Below are 19964 nucleotides of genomic sequence, written 5' to 3' on the forward strand. Positions count from 1 at the left end.
GACACAATTCACTAGATATGTTATTTAAAATCTACTCAAGTAAACTGGTTAATATTAAAGAGGCACCTTAAAAAATGCTTACACAGAATCACAGGCAAGTTCACTTAAGCCAAAACTATACAGTTTCTATCAATTGCAAAACTATTCTTGGTTTTCCACATTTTGAGGACTACACACTACAGGACCTAGAAGTCACAATAGAGTTTTGCCCATTAAAATCATTCTAAAACACCCCAAAACTAGCAAAATGTTAAAGCCCTAAATATTTGGCAGAACCAAAAGGAGTGTTAAGCAGCTAAATGTAGACATTGTGTGTGTGTGGGGGGGGAGGTTCAGCCTTGCATTAAGCAGTGGTTTGTTTTTATCTTGGTCTATTGAATTAGTTTCAATGGCTACATAAACAAAATCTATAAACCATGATTTAGAAATGCCAGGTTCTTGGTTCATATGTTATACTAAGCCAGGGGTTCCCAATTGGGGGTGCTCACACCCCCTGGGCATATGAGACGATATTCCAGAGGGTGCAAAAACTTCAAAATTATAGTGTATATGCATAATTAGTTGCCATTATTTTGAACTTTTGTAAGGGGTGGGAGAATATATCAGAAGCGTTCTATGGGTGCGGGGTATAGAAAAGGTTGGGAACCGCTGTAGTAAGCTAAACCAAAGACCCAATGTATTTTTATATGTTATAAAAAACCCATTGTCTTGCTATAAGATTTTATTTATTGATTTGATTTATATGCTGCCTTTCTGCCTGAAAAGAACACTCAAGAAGACTTATATTTAAAGGAAATACAAAGAAATATCAAGCATACATTATATTAATGAAAAGACAAATAATCAAATTAGAGGGAGTGTTAGAGCTCTGACAAATGCAGAGTCAGTTGGCACTGAATGCAGGTCTCCAAACAGGGTATCACCCTGGGGTAGGCAACCTTGGCTCTGTTATGACTTGTGGACTTCAACTCCGAGAATTCCTGAGCCAGCAAGAACCAAGGTTGCCTACCCCTGGTATAGCCTGAAACCTCTGATTACAAATCTCCTCATCTATTTCTTACTTTATTCATTGCTAGAAACAGCCCACCTGTCTCCAAGCAAGCATGCTGTATGCCCAGTCTTTCCAACAGAATGTTTGTGTCCTTTTTTTAAATCACATCTTTATTATTTTTATAAATAAATCTAGGTGGAAAATGTAACTACCGTAATACTCCTTCCTCCTTTTATTTCCCCAACAACAACCACCTTGTGAGGTAAGTTGCGCTGAGAGAGTGTGTCTGGCTGAAAGTCACCCAAGCAGCTTCCATGTCTTCCATGTCTAATTAAAACTCACAGTCTCCTTGTTTTTAGCTTGACCCCTAAACCACTAGACCAGGGGTAGGCAGCCTACCCCTGCACTAGACCAAACTGGCTCTCAGCTTTCTTAAAATACCCCATTGCAAATTTAGGTGCTATCGAGATTTGAACTTGCATCATTGGATTAAAGTTCAGAGTGCTATTGTATTTCACCTGCTTTGACCAAAACTGATCTTTATTGTGGACATTGAATGTATCAAAATATAACAAGAAGATAAAATGTAATTGCATTGTATTAAAATGCGCAAATCGTTTTAAAACCATTGTGATCAAATTCATTTTATAATGAGGGAGGGAGGGAAGGAAGGAAGGATCAAGCTTGTCAATGAAACTCAATTGGTTTAAAAAGACAAAAATGCAAGGGGTAAAAACTGCAATCTCACCTTCGTTTACCTGGAAAAAATGTTTCACTTTGTGGGGGTTTACAGTTACAATCTTAATTTATTTTACTTTCCAACAAGTAAAGGCAAGAACAGATAACAATGTACATTATTTCAGACTAAAGTTAAATGGCTTAATTTTTCTGAGACATGCAGCTTTTTGCTAATTCTGTGGACAACACCACTATCCTGAAATTAAGATCTTCTTTCCTGGGCCTACAATTCTCTTTCTCGGAACGTCAAATTGCTTTGCTTTTCTATTTACAGTATTTCAAATCTGGTCTGCCAATTACTTCTGAACTAGGCTGTCTCCTCAGCATGCAAAACAATGTAATAGACATGTCAGTGCCAGTGCTTTTCAGTAGTTCCATTAGTCACATTATAGCAGGGGTGTCAAACTGCCGGCCCACGGGCCAGACGCATCATGCAGAAGCCGCGCCCACCCCGTTATCGGCAATGGCAAAACAGTTCCAATATGTTGAGCGATGTCACGTGACATCACGAATTTGACATGTCTGCATTATAGCCTTTGCATACAATATTATTATTTCTTTTTTCAGCATTGGCTGTTTCATCCTCAACTCATTTGTTGCATCATGTTAGAATGTGAAAGCACACCAAAAAGATTGATTGACACTTCAGTCCAGTAGATGGCAGTTTGACTTTTCCTTCAATCCAGCCAAGCCTAGCCCAGACATTTTAAGCAAGTCATGAAACAATCAATCCTTCATCTAATTCTCAGCCAAGTCTAACAGGTTATATTACTGCACTTTTTACAACCTTTAATTGCTAATATATTTTCTTATATATTCATGTTGTCTGTAGTTTAGAAACAGCTTTTTGGAATCTAATCAGTGAATTCACTTCAGTGTCCAATTTGTTATCACATTCACAGGTTTAGACAAAACAAGTTTAGGGGCTATTCTAAGATAGGCAAAAATGTAAACATTATTTCAAGGACAAACTTTGTTCTTACACTGGGAGCTCCATCATTGCATTCCACAAGATGCAACAACAAAAAAAGCGACTGATGACAAACTGAATTAATTCAAAGGAACTAAGTTGCTCGTTTTTAATCATTGCTGTATTTTCATCTTTGAAACTGTTTCCTTTGTATTTGTGCAAAGTACACATGTTGGAGAAATTATGTATAAAACACATATAGTTGTAAAGGCATGACATGATTGACTATAAATGAATACACCTGAATGTATTTTATTTTTGCTCATAAAGGTGACAAAAACTAAACAACATTATATTGCTGTTAAATAGGCAAAACTTATCCTACATTGCTCATTTTGGAAAATATAGCCTTTGTTCAATTTTACTGTTCCAGGATGTAGTCAGTGAATAAGATATCCTACCTCCTTTTACTACAAATCTTAATTATTATCTGGAGAAAATATTGTTCCCTTAAGAAAAGAGATACCAAGATAAAGAGAGGGACACAGTCCTCGTCATTTAAAGATAGAAGTGGACAAAAAAAACCAGCACTGATTTCAGTGAGAGTTATTTACTAGTAAGAAGCCAAATTTCCCAAACTCAATTTTCCCAAGAAGTGAATTGCACATGGTACTGAATGATGCTGGACACGCTCTAGTACCATCGAGCTTTCTGGAGTCAGTCAGTCTGTCTCAGCTGAAATCTTAATAGGCAGAGATTGTGAACACAGATGATTCTGTACACTGAAATGTCATGAATCTAGCAAAGCCTTAGGATTGCAAGCATGTCTCTTTTGCTAAAGAAAAATATATTCTTAAACATTTGTATCTGTTACATGAAAATAGAATTAACTTAGACATATTTTTTTATTATGAAATACTGATGCAAACTTCATTTAATACTAATTTTAATTTAGTTTAGTTTACTTGTCATTCAAACTGAGGCTCTCTAACGTAGTTAACTCTGATTACTTCAATTTACTATCATCTCATGATAAATTGTTAAAAATGGCATTAAGATGCTAAAGCTAACAACACAAAGACTTCTTGCTTCAGAAATTCCTCATGAGTATTAATCATGACCAACTGAATTATTTAGAACACAATAAAATTATTTTGAACCTTAAAGACAAGCTAAGTGTTATGTTATTCACATGATAGCCACTCTTTCCACTTGACAGCCTAAGTGAAAGGGACTGAACAGATTACCATGTGAACAGATTCCATGTGATCAGATTTTTGACCACATTAGACCAGTGTTTCTCAACCTTGATCATTTTAAGGCATATGGACTTCAACTCCCAGAATTCCAGCCAGCATTGCTGGCTGTAGAATTCTGGGAGTTGAAGTCCACATACCTTAAAATGGTCAAGGTTGAGAAACACTGCATTAGACCATTAATTCATCAAGACAACCTACAAGCTGACAGCAGACCATTTCTTTATTAAAAAAAAAACAGGTAACGATCTATTCTCAGAAATACACCTACTTAAAAATTATACTTTAGATTACTTCAGGTTTTCTTAATTGTTCCCTTTAAATTACTATTTTTTTTCCTGTTACACTCTTTTTTTTTTTTTTGCTCTGGCAAATGTATAAATGTGAAATTGCTTGTGTTATTTTATCAATGCCCCCAAATGTCCAGCACCTTATAAATAAAATTGGATGCATTTCCAAGAAATCAGAGTTAGGATCAGTTTTGGCATAAAGGACTGAGAAGGAAATCTCAGCAATTATAAATGAAAGCAGAAAGAAAGGATAACAAGGCACCAAAATATAATTACTTCTATGAAAAATAGTAATTTGTAACATTACTATTCGACTATCTATCCTTTATTTTGATGATGATAACAAATGCCTTGCCCAGGTTTGGTGGAAGGATATCATGGACCAAGTATTTCTGTTGAATGTATACCAAGAAGCCTGTTTTTCCAATATGGCATGGTTGGCAAAGATGTATATTCATTGTGATGCTGGCGGAGGAATTCTGGGAGTTGAAGTTCACAAGTCTTAAAGTTGCCAAGGTTGGACATCCCTTGTATAGGGGGCTTTATCAAGAGATACTGACAAGTAAGGGGAAAAAAACAGCATGTGGAAGAGACCTGAATGAAATTGGTATTAGAAACTCTTATTTTTTATCTCTGACACAGTTCAGAAGGAAAAGGTTTTTTTAATCTGTCCCAGTTCTGAACTCCATCAACCCCCAAATAAGATATCAGAACATTTGGCATCCACTTCCTTGTTCTATCAGTCACACTCCGAAGAAACAAAAGCTTCAAATAATTCTTGCTTCATATCCATGCTTAATTAAATATGAAAGTCAGAAATTCTGCTCAAACCCTGCTTGATTCCTGGAGCATCTTTGCCAATGTGTTCCTAAAGGGAGAATGCTGGGTGGAAAAAAAAAAATCCATCACAGTCCACTCCCATTATTCTAATTAAGCCAAAATGATAATTGTAAAATTCAACAACCATTCTATCCATGCTATCAGAGATAACCTTGTAAGGACGTATTTCACCCAGAGACACACAAACACACTGCTCTTGTTCTGTTGCCTTTATTTCTCCCGCAAATCTCCCAGAATTAACAAGCAGATCAAACTACCAAATTGCTTTATCAAGTACTTTTGAGTACTTTAAGTACTTTAATAGTCAAATGGTTTCATTTTCCTTAAGAATCCAAGAGTAGAACAGGTATTCTTACTGATATAGGTATATGTAGTAAGCTGTAAAGGAAACCTATTTTGCTTTTCTTCCCCAAATTCTATGTCTTTACATTTGATTCAGGGTTTTTTTCTAACTCTCGCCACACTGTCACTTTCTTATGCTTCTAGCAGCAATAATCGTAAGAAAAATACAGGTAATCCTCGACTTACAAGCACAATGGAGTCCCAAATTTCTGTTGCTAAGTGAGATATTTCTTAAGTGAGCTTTGCCCCATTTTATGACTTTTCTTGCCACAACTGTTAAGCAAGTCACTCCAGTTGCTTAGTTAAGCCACATGGCTATTAAGTGAATCTGGCTTCCCAATTGACTTTGCTTATCAGACGGTCACAAAAGAGGATCAGATGAGCCAAGGGCAACCCAGCAATTGGCATAAGTATGAGTCACTTGCCAAGCCTCTGAATGTCGATCATGTGACCACGGAGATGCTGCAATGGCCGTAAGTGTGAAAAATGGCCGTTAAGTCACTTTTTTCAGTGCCTTGGTAACTACAAACAGTCGCTAAATGAACTGTTATAAATCAAAGACTGCCTGTAATCACATGCCATTCACTGATTAATTTTGGCTTTCGAGTCTTTTCTCCCAACATAACAGTCTGGTTTGTATTTGACATTCAAATGATATGCTCACATATAGAGCTCCATATTTAATAAATGAGGCAAAGGACCTCTTACAACCCTCTACTTAAGAGACTATGAAGAACAGCTATAAATATTAATCAACTGGGCTTAGAAAAGTAATAAATAATGATAATAATGATAACGATAATGATAATAATAATAATAATACAGTTGGAAGAGATCTTGGAGGTTATCTAGTCCAACCCCCTGCTCAGGCAGGAAACACTATAGCAGGGGTAGGCAACCTTGGCTCTTTTATGACTCGTGGACTTCAACTCCCAGAATTCCTGAGCCAGCCATGCTGGCTCAGGAATTCTGGGAGTTGAAGTCCACAAGTCATTAAAGAGCCAAGGTTGCCTGCCCCTGCACTATACCATTTCAGACAAATGGCTGTCCAGTCTACCAAAAAATTCAGTATTGAATGATTTGATTTACCGTATATGCCGGCGTATAAGACGACTTCCGCAAGCGCTAAACTTGGCGCCAAAGACGGGGTTCATCTTATACGCCGAGTCGTCTTATACGCTGGAAATACTAATAGTTTCTGGCGTATAAGACGACGTTCTAGGAATGCGGCTCGGCGACAAAGACAGGGGTCGTCTTATATGCCGGGTTGCCTTGTACACCGCAATATACGGGTATAACTGAATGTGGAAAGTGGCTCCTTTGAAAGATTTTGTGTTTCAAAATGATGGCAAATAACATTAAAGTTCAAAAACACTTTTCCATGCCCACCATGTTTCTGTGTTCACCGTCAGAAGATGAACACACATATGAAAAGAATATCAACATGTATAAGAAGAAGAAAAATCCAGACATAAAATAAGTGGGAAATGGAGAACACTGGCAGCAAATAGAAGGCTATGCTCTACTGAGTTTCCTAACGTTAGGCTTTCAGAGCAAAAAGTACATTTAGAATCCGTGATAGCACTGTGGCTATTTTTATAAAGGGCTGCAATGATGCACAAGGCCAGTCCTAAAGATCAAATTCACGAGAAAGAACATGGATAAGGCTAAAAGGGACTTTGTTTCAGACAAAGCTGTCATCTGACCTCCAAATCATAAACCTGCTCATTGGAACCCACCATTATTATTATTTTTTGCTTTAGCCCTTATTCCAGAGACTAGAAAGATTCAAAGTCATCCAGCCTCCTTAAAAACAACACACAAGGAAAAGATGGAAACTCGGGCACAAATGTCATTGACTAAACTTACCCTTCAGACTAAACTCTTGGACACACTGAGGCAACAATATAAAAAAAAGTGTTTCACCATTGCCTTTTCCAGAAATGTGTTTTTTTTTAAAAAAACAAACAAACTACACTTTATATTCTATTAGACTTACTGCCCCCCCCCCAAGTTCTATGGGAGCTTCCATCTTAATGTTGCTACATAGCTTTATTGAGACCAGTTAGCATCAGCCAGGGGCACTATAACCATTCCTATAGTTAGGAAGAGCTAACAATTCTAACTGCCTCATGCAGCAGATGTGCGTCTCCATTAAATATTAAATTATTGAATGAATTATTTCTGTTTGCTGCAGAGGGGGTGCATCTGTGCATTTCTACCTCAAGAGCATTTTATTTTCAGTTCCATAGCCTGAAAGCAAGACTTTTAACTCCTTTAGCATAACTCATTTAAAAGCGTACAGAAGACTTAAATCTACAATGGAGTTGTGACTCCTTGCTCTTTGCTTTAATTTCAAGGCAGCATTTATTCCACAATAATGTTCTTAGTGAAGATGGTGGGTGCTCAGTCAAAAAATCTTAAACATAATCTATTACATTAGATTAAGCTGGTATTCATGTGTGGGCACAAACCCAGGAAAGGAGTAATCAGATATTAAAAAAATAAGGAAGGAACCATTTCCTCCTTTCCTGATTCTAGCACGGAAGGCTTGCCATAAAGCAAACTATTACCTTAAATAAAATTTTATATATACTTCTGCCACTAGCCATAAAAAAAAGACCCAACTATTTTTTTTCCAGTGTATTGTTCCAGGAGGAAATCAAAACTGATACACACATATGCATGCTATAACAATGATTCCTATAACAATGCAGCACGAAACAGAAAATGCACGAAAAATCTATCTACATTGCATTTAGGTCACTGGAATTGCAAAACCTTTCCATTTTAAAGGAGCACTTCAAACAGATTCCTATCCAGGATGTTTGTAGGCGATAACATGTTGCAAAATAAAGGCTTGGGATTCCAGAAAAGTGTTTATTGCTTCCCTTTTCCTTCTGCCTCAGAAAACTGGCAAAAGGTCATTCAGAAAACGTGTAATATTTTAAAACGTTGTGGAATAATAGGTTTTATTTAAAATGAAGAGATCTTATACACCAACTAGCAAGCTTCACAAGTCACAAAAGTGGAGACACAGCAAGTCACCCGCTGAGATTATAACTGGAAATTGTCCCAATTTATGAAATTGGCATAATGTTCAATGAAATCCAAAACAGGAGACAATGGGAAAGGAAAAATAATGCTAGGAAGTCCTCCATTTGTATAACTAAGTAGGGCCCAGGGTGGGGAGAAAGCAGAACAACGTGTTCAAGAAGGGAAGCTACTCCAGACTGAATGTCTCAGAAATCTGAGATGAGCACCTTCCCAAATTGGTAACAATCATCATAAACACAACACAGTACTCATATTGGGAAATAAGAACAACAGAAGCAACATGGTGATCTAAAAATGAAAGGGAACAAAATGTATTTCCAGAATTTTATTGTCAAGCCAAGTTATATTTTCAAATAATTTCCTGCTTCCAGAACTTGTCCACATTGACTACTCAATTTTTCTTTAATTCATAGACTTTACCTACCCTTTGAGATCAAGTGATAGCATCACTATTGTTCTTTAGATCTGGTGCAGACTTCTTCTGGCCCAGAGTCAAACTGGAGAACTTTTAAATGTCTGAAGACTACATTTTGTACATGTGTCTGAAGTAACGTGAACTCTAAACATATAACTTGATTCTAAGTTATGCCCTTTGGAATATCATTGGGATTAAGTAACATAACCTACAAAAGATTTTGAAAGGCTGCATTTCTTTATTTAAAACTTAGGAAGTCTGAATAGAGCAAGCCTCCTTTACATTGCTTTTCAGACAGTGGAAGGCCAGCTCTAATGCAGAATAACTAGGAAAAGAGGAACAGTCTGTTCACTTAATACTAAAGCAGCACATACATGCACTACAAATTACGACAGCAGTTCTATTGGAAAGGAATTGCAGCCACCAATCTGATTCCTAAGCCCATTCCCTAAAGCAGGGGTGTCAAACTGCCAGCCCACAGGCCAGATGCATCATGGCGAAACCGCGCCCACCCCATTGCCGGCAATGGGAAAAAAGTCACGATACGTTGCGACACGTCACGTGACCTTGCAAGTTTGACACCCCTGCCCTAAAGCAATACAGCATTCATAGAAGAGAATATTTGTAGCTCAGGGTTAAACTGTGGGGTCCTTGGTACCACTGGTGATGTTACCAAGTTCGATAATGAACACCTGCAAGAAAGCAACCAAGCTCAAAGAACACCAAGGATACCACAACACAGCATTGCTAAGCCACATAGGAAGAGGCAGTCAGATTGATAACTTTGTAAATACCTTAATAGTAGTTCTAGGACAAGTGGCATGGGCTTGCAACTACCTCCCATTGGCTGGCAGTGATGGATATTTACACTTTTCCTACCACAAGCAAACCAGTTTCATCCTCTGCAGCTCCTAGGAGCAGCTGAAAGCTTCCTCAGAGGCAATGTGTGTCTCTTTCCTCTTTTGGACACCTTGCTTTTTTCTCTCTACCTCTCTGAAACTCTAAACCCAGCTTAAATAGACATCTCCAAAGTTCCATTAAAGAAGGAAAGAAAATAAAATGTACTTCTAAACTCTAGACTTAAAGGCAGCATCCCAGGAATAGATGTTTTGGAACAGCTATTTTCACAAATGAAAGTACCACCAAATACCCTCATACCAGGGCATCACCATCTGCAGAAATTTTATTTATTTATTCAATTTCTGTGCCCAACTCAACCAAGTGACTCTGGGTGGCTCCTAGTTTGACATAGTTTCGTGTTAACTGTAATTCATTAAAATGCTTTGAAGGAGAGGCACAACGGAATGAAAGGCTCTGCTGCAGCAGTGTGGCTAATTTTCCCTTTAAATAAAAGACCCGACACTTCTGTTTTCTGTCTTTCTTCAGTAAAACTTGTGTTTCCCATTAAGGTGGTCTTAATCTTTCACTGAGCAGCAGGGAAATGACTGCTGGCAATGAACCACATTAATTAAGTGATGTAATTCTACGTATACTTCAGGTTACTCCCAACACATGGCCGTGCTAGTTGTATGCTCTTTATTTTAAAAGGGTCATATCAGATTGGAGAAGAAATCAGAAAAACGCCTTAGAGTGTGTTTCAGTAATATTCCCAAAGGTCTTTAGACTCCACCAAAATTATTTTACTAATGACACCTGTCTGTGCAATATATAAATGAGGAGATATTCTTTTTTTTTTTAAAGACACAATCTGAGTGGTTGTAAGCAGAACTATTTTGAAAAAATAAAGATAGCAGCATATTTAAATGGAGCAAAAAGGCAGGTCTCATTTCCAAATATTATGGTCAAACTTCTCTTTATTTGCATCCCTGAATAGAATAATTAATTTCAACACAAGCAAAGTCACTAAATTCCCCTTAAGACATAAAGTGGCCATTTAAAGATCACAAAAAAGAGAAACAAATGAGCAAAAATTAAAATAAAAAAGAACTCATATTTGCACATTTATTTATTTGATTTTATTTCTATAGTTGCTCATCTCAACTTATTCTGGGCAATGTATATCATAAAACATAAAAACACTTAAAACAATGCAAAATAAATACGCATGGCACCAAGCTAAACCATTACGATGGATGTTAATACAACCAGGAAATGCACATATTAATTTATAGATGCAAATATGAAAATAATATATACTGTAAATAAAAGCGCAATAATCGAAAGCCTATGTCCTAATTCTTCTTAGGAAGAAGTGTTCACCTTTCCCCTGCTATGAAAGAGACATTTTAAAAAAAGTTTAGAATTGAGTGTTTCTTTAGATTGTGAAACACATCCTGAAAATACGAAGCCTAACAGGATAACATTAAATGATATATCTATACCTACATATATTCCAGCTATCTGCTATAATGTTCCTTCTTAAAACTGAACAATTATTTCGTTATACTTTTTAATAATATGCTTTTACATTAAATGCCAATATGTTTAATCAATTATTACCAGCAACCTACTACTACTTTCAAATAATACTCCATATATTTGATAGCCAAATATTTAAATTACAATTCTATTGTCTTGGTCCTAAATAAATACGGCATTTGAGTATGCCAGCTTTCCAACAGATGTTTCCAATTAAATTTCCTACTGCTATATCTCCAATATATCAATTTAGTGCTCTGCAGTTAGGAACTCTTTGGTATTATGGCTGATCTCATCATAAAGCAAAGCAAATTTAATATACAGTAAATATGTTAAGAAGTTCTTAATCTTGCCTAACTTCTCTTCTTATTTTATGGTAAACATAATTCATTTTATCATAAAAAGTATAGATTTAAATTAGATTTACTATGGTCTCTTTCTTCAAAGATTTCAGTGTTTGTTCCTTAGTCTGATTTTACAACAATTTTGCTTAGTGTTTATTTTAGATTGTTCCTCCTTGTCATAGAAAAATAAAGTCCAAGCTAATCAAACGGTCCAAACACTAGGCGGTACAAAGAGGAATCAATAGGTGTAAACAACGAAAAAATTATGGAAGCGATAGAACTCAAGAAAGGCAAAAAGAAAAAGAAAGAAAAAAGAAAAAATAACAAGTATTAAGAACTTGAAAAATAATTGGAAAAGAGAAGTCCAATCAGGAAAGGAAATAAAATGAAAAAAATTAAGACTATCATATACATGGCAACAGGAAGTAGGTCTTAAACTAGATGTTTGAGCACAGCAAGCAGTATGACAATAAACAGAAGAGATAAAGGAGTAAACTGAAAAATATCGAAGAGGCGGGTTAAGATGGAAATGACCATTTAAATACCTGTACAAGCAATACCCCATATCAAGTTAAAATTGCACTCCCTGGTATTCCCAGATGATAGCCCATACTTTTCCAGGACTAATTACTGTATTTGATACCTTCGATGCGTCTGTCCTGCAACTTCTAATATGGGATAGCTATAAAAATATCATCTACTGAAGCATACCTGCCTACTTTCCAGTCCTTGGAGAAGTTTTTCTAAGCTTTTTCTCCATGGAAATAATTTTTCAAAACTTCATGTTGAAGTTCTTCCTTTTAAAAGTCACTAAAGCTATAAAGCATAAGATAGAAATGGAGATACAATACATTCACTAATTTTAATGGTGTTGTGATGGTATAACTTTTACATGTCCTCACTGGGTTTTTTTAAAAAATCTTCCTTATTAGCTTACTAGTAAAGGCAAATGTTTTTATTTTTTTTACAATAATTGTTTTATGATAATTTTCTGAAACACTGAGGAACTAACACCAGTCAATCGGAACAGAATCTTCACTGGGAATTACTGTCCTAAATTGTCTCCTATTTACTAGTATTTTCTTCTCATCTAAAGATTTTTTAAATCAATATTTCGTTTTGATTTGACATAATCCAGGCTTTTAAAACTTCATCTTAATGTCCCATTATAACAATATTCTTGCATTGTTCTTTAATATCCTATTATTATTTATTATTTATAAATTTTAAAGAAAAGCTATTATGTCATCCCATTTTAGATCACAAAGAGAATATAAATAAATAAAATTCATACTGCTGGCCATCAATACCGTAAAAGTTTCATGGATCACTGTTTAATCTCACTGCATCATTGTATAAAGCAGGTTGTTCAGGTTTTTAAGCCTTACTTATTTAAAACACTCAAATTCTAACTGACTTCTGGTCAATAAATCACATGAGATACTACTGTGATAGCCTTCGTTTTTCAGGTTTCAGCACTGCAAGTTCCATAACCCTTACAAACATATTTGTGTTAAAACAGTTGGTTATTCCTAGAGAAGAATAAACATGTAACTCTGTTCATCTTCTTGATGAAACTACTGGTTATTTCACATTTGATTTCATTGAAACAGTAAGTTTAGATCAAGACTTTTAAGCTAATCTGAACAAAAGGTGAAGTAGCATGTTAAATACAAATTACTATGCGTGTCCAGTAAAATAATTCAGCTGAATAGATTGTATTATGACAGCCTATGTTATAACAGTAGTCAACTGATGGAGAGTCAGAATATTATGGCTTCATGAGTTTACTCTTCAATTGTCCATCTCTCCCAATGCCACATTTAGCTGTACTATCCAGAGATATCTGTCAAACAGACCAATATCCATACTAAGGCAACATAACCCTGGAGTTGGCACTCATATTAACAGCAAGAACTTGGCTACAGAAACAGTGATGATTCACCAGACTTTCTAGCTGCACTGTCAAGCTACAAAATAACATATTGCCTTTTAATCTTGCTGAAGAAAGATATATAGATTTTCAATAGTTCAACTTAATAAAGACGCGATTCTGGTGTTTACAATTCTACAAACAGCTCAACATAGTTACTTACCAATCAGCTTTGAACAACAGCACAATTCACAACACAAGGCAGAGATGTAAAATTACTTGGAAGGAAGTTTCATGGAAATCACTAAAATTTAACTATGTTGAAAAGAGTTCAAGGATAGAACTTTATTCAAATGGATTTGACCCTCAACATCATTATCAAGAAGTATAAGCCACACTTGCTGAGTAGGAAGTCTAAACAAACATGCAGAAAATCACCAGTAAACCATCTTGTTGAAACTTTTCCATTTACTTAGCTATTCCTATATTTCATAGCAAGACAGGCATAAAAGACAACACACGTCTAGCAATATTATTCTTGAGAACAGGAAATGTTATTTAAGCAAACAAAAAATTACAAGAATCTGGCAAGACAACCCATATGTGCATTCAACTTTACCAAGTAGTCCATCAAACATTATTTAAACCTAATACCGGTTTTTTTAAACAATTTTAAGAATGAAATCTTAGGAGCCTTGCACATAATTAATACTGATTAATCCAAGCTGGGAAATTCTTTTAATCTGAAAGTCATGCATCCACTTGAAATTTGATATACTGTTTATTTCTAAGACACTAAGCAGGCTTGTTATCTGAATCAGAGGCTTTTAAAGGTTGCATAAAGAAGCAACAAAAATGCATTTTATTTTCCACAAAGACTTTTTTAAACTCTCCTTCGCTATAAACAGAGCCCCTAACCTACATTTTGCAGCTCTGTTCACAACAATGCTTCCAGGAATAGTACTATATAAGTTACTTGGTGGCACATAATAAATTTTCATATCATTTTAAAAAACTATTTTTAAAAAAGCATAACATGCAATAAAAAATACAAACGACATGATATACCCGATTATATTAGATCATTAGGAGTCGGTACCTTTTGGAAAGTGACTTCTTCTGTTCGTCGCCTTTTCCATCGAGTGCCTTTTCTGAACCTCTGATTTACTTGAGTCCATTTTACGACCTATATGTCAAAACCATACAGCTTTTTTAAGAAGACGCAACTTGAGCACAACTCCTCAGCATGAGTAAGAAACTATAAACAGACTCAAGATACAATTTTCCATTGCTTCACTGGAAGGAAGAAAAAAAAATTGGGGGAAAAAAAACAACAACCAGGATAGAGAGATGAGGAAGAGAAATACCGTTCCAGTCCTCCATACCGTGTTCTGTTTAATCCATTTAGCTCTTTCTTCCTGATCAGAAAAGCTTTTTTTCCTCTCTATTCCCTCCACCACCCTCACCCAAATGCACCCAAAAGTTCCGTCTGGTGCCATAATCTAGCCAATTGCCCCAGCAAGAACATTTCTGTAAGGTAAAGAAATCTGGGACGTACCCAAACATTTGTCAAATTGTTACAGAAGTGCACCAAGGCGAAAAGCGATGATGGTGGAGGGGAAAAGGTGCGACAGAGTTCAAACAGTAACCCATCTTCAAGGGGAGAGGAGCATTTTTAAAGAAGAGTCGACCTCGGCAGCTCCTTCCTCGCCCCTCTAAATAGGGTGGGATTAAGGGGGTCGGGGTCAAGGTAATAGGAAGGAGCAGCTTCTCCGTGTCACTTCTCGTGGATATAGCGATACCTCAGGATCGGAGGGCGGAGGGGGCGGACCGAGATGTCATCCCGTTTTACAAAAAATAAATAAATAAAAAAAAATATCCACGATCTACAACTACCAGCTCCCAAAGGAAAGCGCCTTTTACCTCTTCTTTCACTCGCTGGGCAAGCCGACCTTCCTGCCAAACGCGACTCTCTTCCAGCAAAGGCTACATGGGGGAAGACAAAATAAAGCGCAAGTTTATTCCAGGCGATCTGGACCGCAGCTGCAGAGAGAGAGCTGAAAGAGGAGGCAGAGAGAGCCCCGATCGTGGCCCCGGCTTCCGAGATGTCGCCCCCTCCCTTCCCCCCCCCAAAAAAAGATCCAGCGTCCCCGAAAGCTCCAAGATCGGCTGCGGTCAGAACAAAACTTCTCCTCAGCGCAGCCCGAGCTCGGGCGCAAGGCGAGGGAGCCGCTCTTCTCTGGCGCTCGACAAGAAAAAAAAAAAGAAAAGAAAGAAAGAAAAACAGGCTGCCCGGTCGGGCGGGCGCGCGTTGCCCTGCAAAGCCCGCCGGCTGCGATTGCTCCCGAGGCGCACGCGGTCGGTCTGCTCGTGTTTACCCTCGGTAGGGCGGCCCCGGCAGCACCAGCTGCGGCCGCCGCGAAGGGTTCACCGGGCTGCTGGTCGCAAGAGACGGTCCACCCTCCCCTCCCCTCCCCACACCCCCACCCACACACACACTCCGCGCAACAGGCTTGCAAGGAGCGGAGAACGCGGCTTCCTCGGGCTTTTCTTCCCCCCTGCCGCGGAAGACGAGGGACTCTCCTAAGGCAGCAAAACACCTTAAGGGAGCAGGGGACCCCCTTCCTGACCGGTCTTCGCGGTCCAGCCTCCGAAATCAAAGCGGGGGGGGGGGGGCGCAGAGGAGGAGGAGGAGCCTGCCTTAAGGGAATACTCCAGCCCGATCGGCTTTGTTCAACCCCCCCCCCCCATCCCCGAAAGGTACCTCGGAGGGACGGCTCAGGGCGGCGAACGTCACCGTTTAAATAGTGCAGCGTCTGCCTGTCTCCTTCTACGCCCCGTTCAACTTGCCTTGCGTAAAAGGCGCCGTTTGAAGTCGGGCGCTCCGAGCAACAGGCAACCGCCGCTTCTCGCTCCCCCTCCCCACAGCCACAGCCACAGCCACACACACACACACACACACACACACACACACACACAACCTTTTTTCCCCCGCTGACGTTTCCGCGCGAACGGCGTCCAGGCTGTCAGTTCTGGCTTGCACGCAAGGCACGCAGCTGGATGGAGGGGGGGGGGCTCGAGAAGAGCGAGCGTGAAGCGGGTTGATAAACCTCGCCTAGGCGAGGTGGGGGTCCCTCGGTCGCTCTCTCGACAGCCCGACTCGCTCGCGGCTTTAATCGGGGTCGGCGAGTTCCTTCACTTTCCTATCTGTAATTCGAAGACCGGGTTTCTCCGGACTTGAATACAGCAACGAAGATTAGGGTGGTTTTTAGACTACGTGCTTGATTAGGGGGTCTTACTACTTACTACAAGGGGCGAGGGTTACTCTTTGCTTGGTCACGGGCATTCCTTAAAAAGTTTGGGGGGGCTGGAAGGGACCAAACGAGCCCTGCTTAAGAGCGGAGGTGGCAGAGGTAAAAGTCGTTTGCATTCAGCCAAAAAAAAAAAGAGGGGGGGGGTCCCGGATTTCTGCCGTAAAACTCTGAAATTTAATACAGCACTATATTTAATACTGGAAATGCAAATCTATGCGCTGAATTGACACTAAAATAATGCTGGCATAAAGTTATAGACTTTTCCCCCCCCCTTCAAGTTGCAAATGAATCAAATCGTGAACCTATTTTTAAAAAAGTGCAAATAGCGAAACGAGGTAGAAGCGCAAGTAGGGACAATTCAATTTTACAAATCTCCTTTCTCCAGCATCCGCCTGCCCTCCCTTTTATTCCAAACCAGAGCTTTCTTTAAGCAAGTATTCTAGCTGAACATACTGAAATGCAAGGAAGAATTTAAAACTTTCTCTTCCCAATAGCTCCTTGACCTCTATGGAATCCAAAACGATATCAGATGAATTCCGTGGAGACTCTGAAGTGCATCTTAAAAGCAAGCATTAAGTTTTGCTTTTTGCTACTGGAATCTTGCCATTTCTATTAGTCATGGCCATTCCACAGTTGATTCCTCCATTAAGCTGAAGCTTGGCAAAGCCTAAACTTTGCTTTAAGACTGCTACTCCACCATCAATTGTTTACTTAAGAGTAAATCCCACCAAACTTATTGAAATATCATTACTAAAATTTGTCTACTGGTATGAAAATGTACAGGAAGCAGGAGATTAAAATGACTTTGGGAACATGTTAAAACAATTAACACTTTTGTGGGAGGGGAACCATGTTAGGTAGTCTATGGAGGCAAAAAAAAAACCCCATAAATCTGATAGCACAGACTAAATCGCAAAATTGAAGAAGTTTCTTGGATGAGGAGCAAAATGTTTTCAGAGAAAAAACACAAGAAAGCCCAGTTGCCTTTTGGAAAAAGTACATTTGGGACAAATATGGTAGCACCTTTTCCGACTACTAAGTTATATAAAAAGATGTATGTTTGTGGACTTTCAGCATTATTCAGAAAAGTGCTACTAGATTACTGATATAGCTTGTTTCTGTAAACGTTTAAAAAAAGAAAGCAAGGAAAGAATCAATCCTTCAGGATAATTACATTTAGCATATTAATGTTTTCTGACATAAGTATAAGCGTAAACTCATGCTCTCACAAAAATTTGATTGATGTATCTATGCATTCTGGGAAAGAACGTTTCTAAGTTTTTAGATTTAGATCAGAGCAGATTTTCTCCTACATAAAATTAGATGCCATTTACAAACAGATGTCAAAACATAAATGTATGTCGAGTGAGCTCACTAAATCTTGACCACCACTTTAACTTTATTGCTTTTGGTTTTTAAAAAGACATTGCCTGCCCCCTTTTTTACTACCACAATAACCTTCTTTCAAGATCAAAAGCTTTAGATCAAAGCCAAGCTCAAGCTCTTTGCTTTAAATAGAAGCAATATTGCCATGAAACTTATTATTCAAAGAAAAAATATCTTAAAGGAGATATTATGATGGAAAAAACCCTTTTCTAGATTTTTACATTTGGGCTAATCCCATCTGTAAATATCTATGAGAACTGCTACTTTGACTTATTCAGCACTTCCATTGGCAAAAATTATTTAGGAAAATATTTTTTAACACACAGGAGGCATCTGTTTAGAATATATATACATTTACTCCCAAGGGACATCTTTCTGCAACTGATACACTTATTTGCATAATATAATATACATGCATTCATGTATATCAAATGACTATACGTCACCAGCCTCTCTGAACGGTTCCCCCAAAATTTATGAGGTGATGGGACAGGGGGTCCCAGGCATTGCTGATTATTTGTAGCTTCCATCTTATGGAATTAGTCTAGCACCTTCAGTGTTTCCATATCAGAAGTTATTAAAAACAAACCTATTCCAGAAAGTCTTAGGAACCGAATGTGCACCTATTGTCTCCAAGGTACTTTTTCAAAAGGCAGCTGGACTGTTTTTTCCTTGAGGAAGAAGAACTTGGATGACTGAGAAACTCCACAGACATTGCACCTATTGTATTATGAAAGATTTGTTTCAATCTTAATTTAGTGTTTTTTAAAGTCATGTTTTATGTTTTTATAATGTACACTGCTGACAGTAATTGTTGAGTTCGGCAATATAAAAATACAATAATATATTGTATTATATTGTCTATTAATGTTCTTGAAACAGTGCTACCCATTTAGATTATTTTGATGTAAATTGCTATGATGCAGTAAACTTTAGAACTTGGGACCAGGAAATCTAGGTTTAAATGCCCATTAATAATATTTGTTGTATAAATATTCAGAATACATATGAAGTACAAGCAGTTTTCAACCACAGAATGCTAAATGTTAAATGCTGAAAATACAGATTTAAATTCCTTTGCTGAACCAACTCACAGAATGAAACAAGAATAACTTTTTATGTACCGAGAGAGAGATGTGACAGCTGCTCCTCTATGCCACTACCTCTCTGGGCAACTTGTTTTACTGTTGAAATTCTGTTATATTAAATCAGAACCTGCTTTCCTGCATCTTAAATAATTACTCTGGATCCTGCACTCCGGAATGAAAGAGATCAGATTTTAGTTTTCTTTGTGACTTCATTGCAGATACAGATAGTCCTTGCTTAATGTCAACTTGTTTAGTAACCATTCAAAGTTACAACAGTGCTGAATGAGGGGCACTTATGATGGGTCCTCAAAGTTGCAGCTGTTACAGCATCCCTGTGTGGTCAACATGATCATGATTTGGGCACTCTGGCTTGCAAATGCAGCCTTGCAACATCTCATGTTCACAGTATTGCCATTCGTGACCTTCACTGCCAGCATCCGACAAGCAAAGTCAATGGGGAGGCTGGCAGAAGGTGCGGCTATGTGGGATTTACCTAATAGCATCAACTGGGCTACCAGAATTGCCATTGACGGTCGGTGTGTGGTCACATGACATCATGCAACAGAGTTCCTGGGTCCAATTACCTTCAGTAAGTGAGGACAATCCGTATTTGAAGAGAACTATCATTTCCCCCGTCAAGGCTTTGCTCAAAATTAATTAATTACTTGTCTCCTTTTATCTTCTTAGATTCTAGTCTTCTAATCAATCTTGGTGTTTTCTCGAGACCCGTTACAATTCTCT

At 38.0% G+C, this 19964-nt stretch overlaps 1 protein-coding gene across 6 annotated transcripts in view; it reads right to left on the reverse strand.

Moving 5' to 3' along the window:
* The window catches only part of LOC120308186 (aminopeptidase O (putative)), a 191825-nt gene that overhangs the window by 79427 nt on the left and 92434 nt on the right, over window positions 1–19964 (reverse strand). For 3 of the 6 annotated variants that reach the window (XR_005556779.1, XM_039343882.1, XM_039343881.1), the window contains exons 12-13: window positions 15359–15421; window positions 14535–14621 (exon numbers count right to left, since the gene is read on the reverse strand). The exons of 1 other annotated variant lie outside the window; for it this stretch is intronic. Coding sequence is in view for 2 of the 5 variants with exons in the window: in XM_039343882.1 (XP_039199816.1) it covers window positions 14535–14621; window positions 15359–15421 (150 nt within the window). In the remaining 3 variants the exon portion in view is untranslated. Of the gene's footprint in view, window positions 1–14534; window positions 14622–15358; window positions 15422–19964 lie in introns of those variants that run through there. 2 more of the 6 variants (XR_005556782.1, XR_005556780.1) reach the window with 2 other exon arrangements.

The sequence above is a fragment of the Crotalus tigris genome, unplaced genomic scaffold (assembly GCF_016545835.1).
Source record: "Crotalus tigris isolate CLP2741 ecotype Arizona unplaced genomic scaffold, ASM1654583v1 scf7180000017881.257975618366:2651188, whole genome shotgun sequence".
NCBI classification, from domain to species: Eukaryota; Metazoa; Chordata; class Lepidosauria; order Squamata; family Viperidae; genus Crotalus; species Crotalus tigris.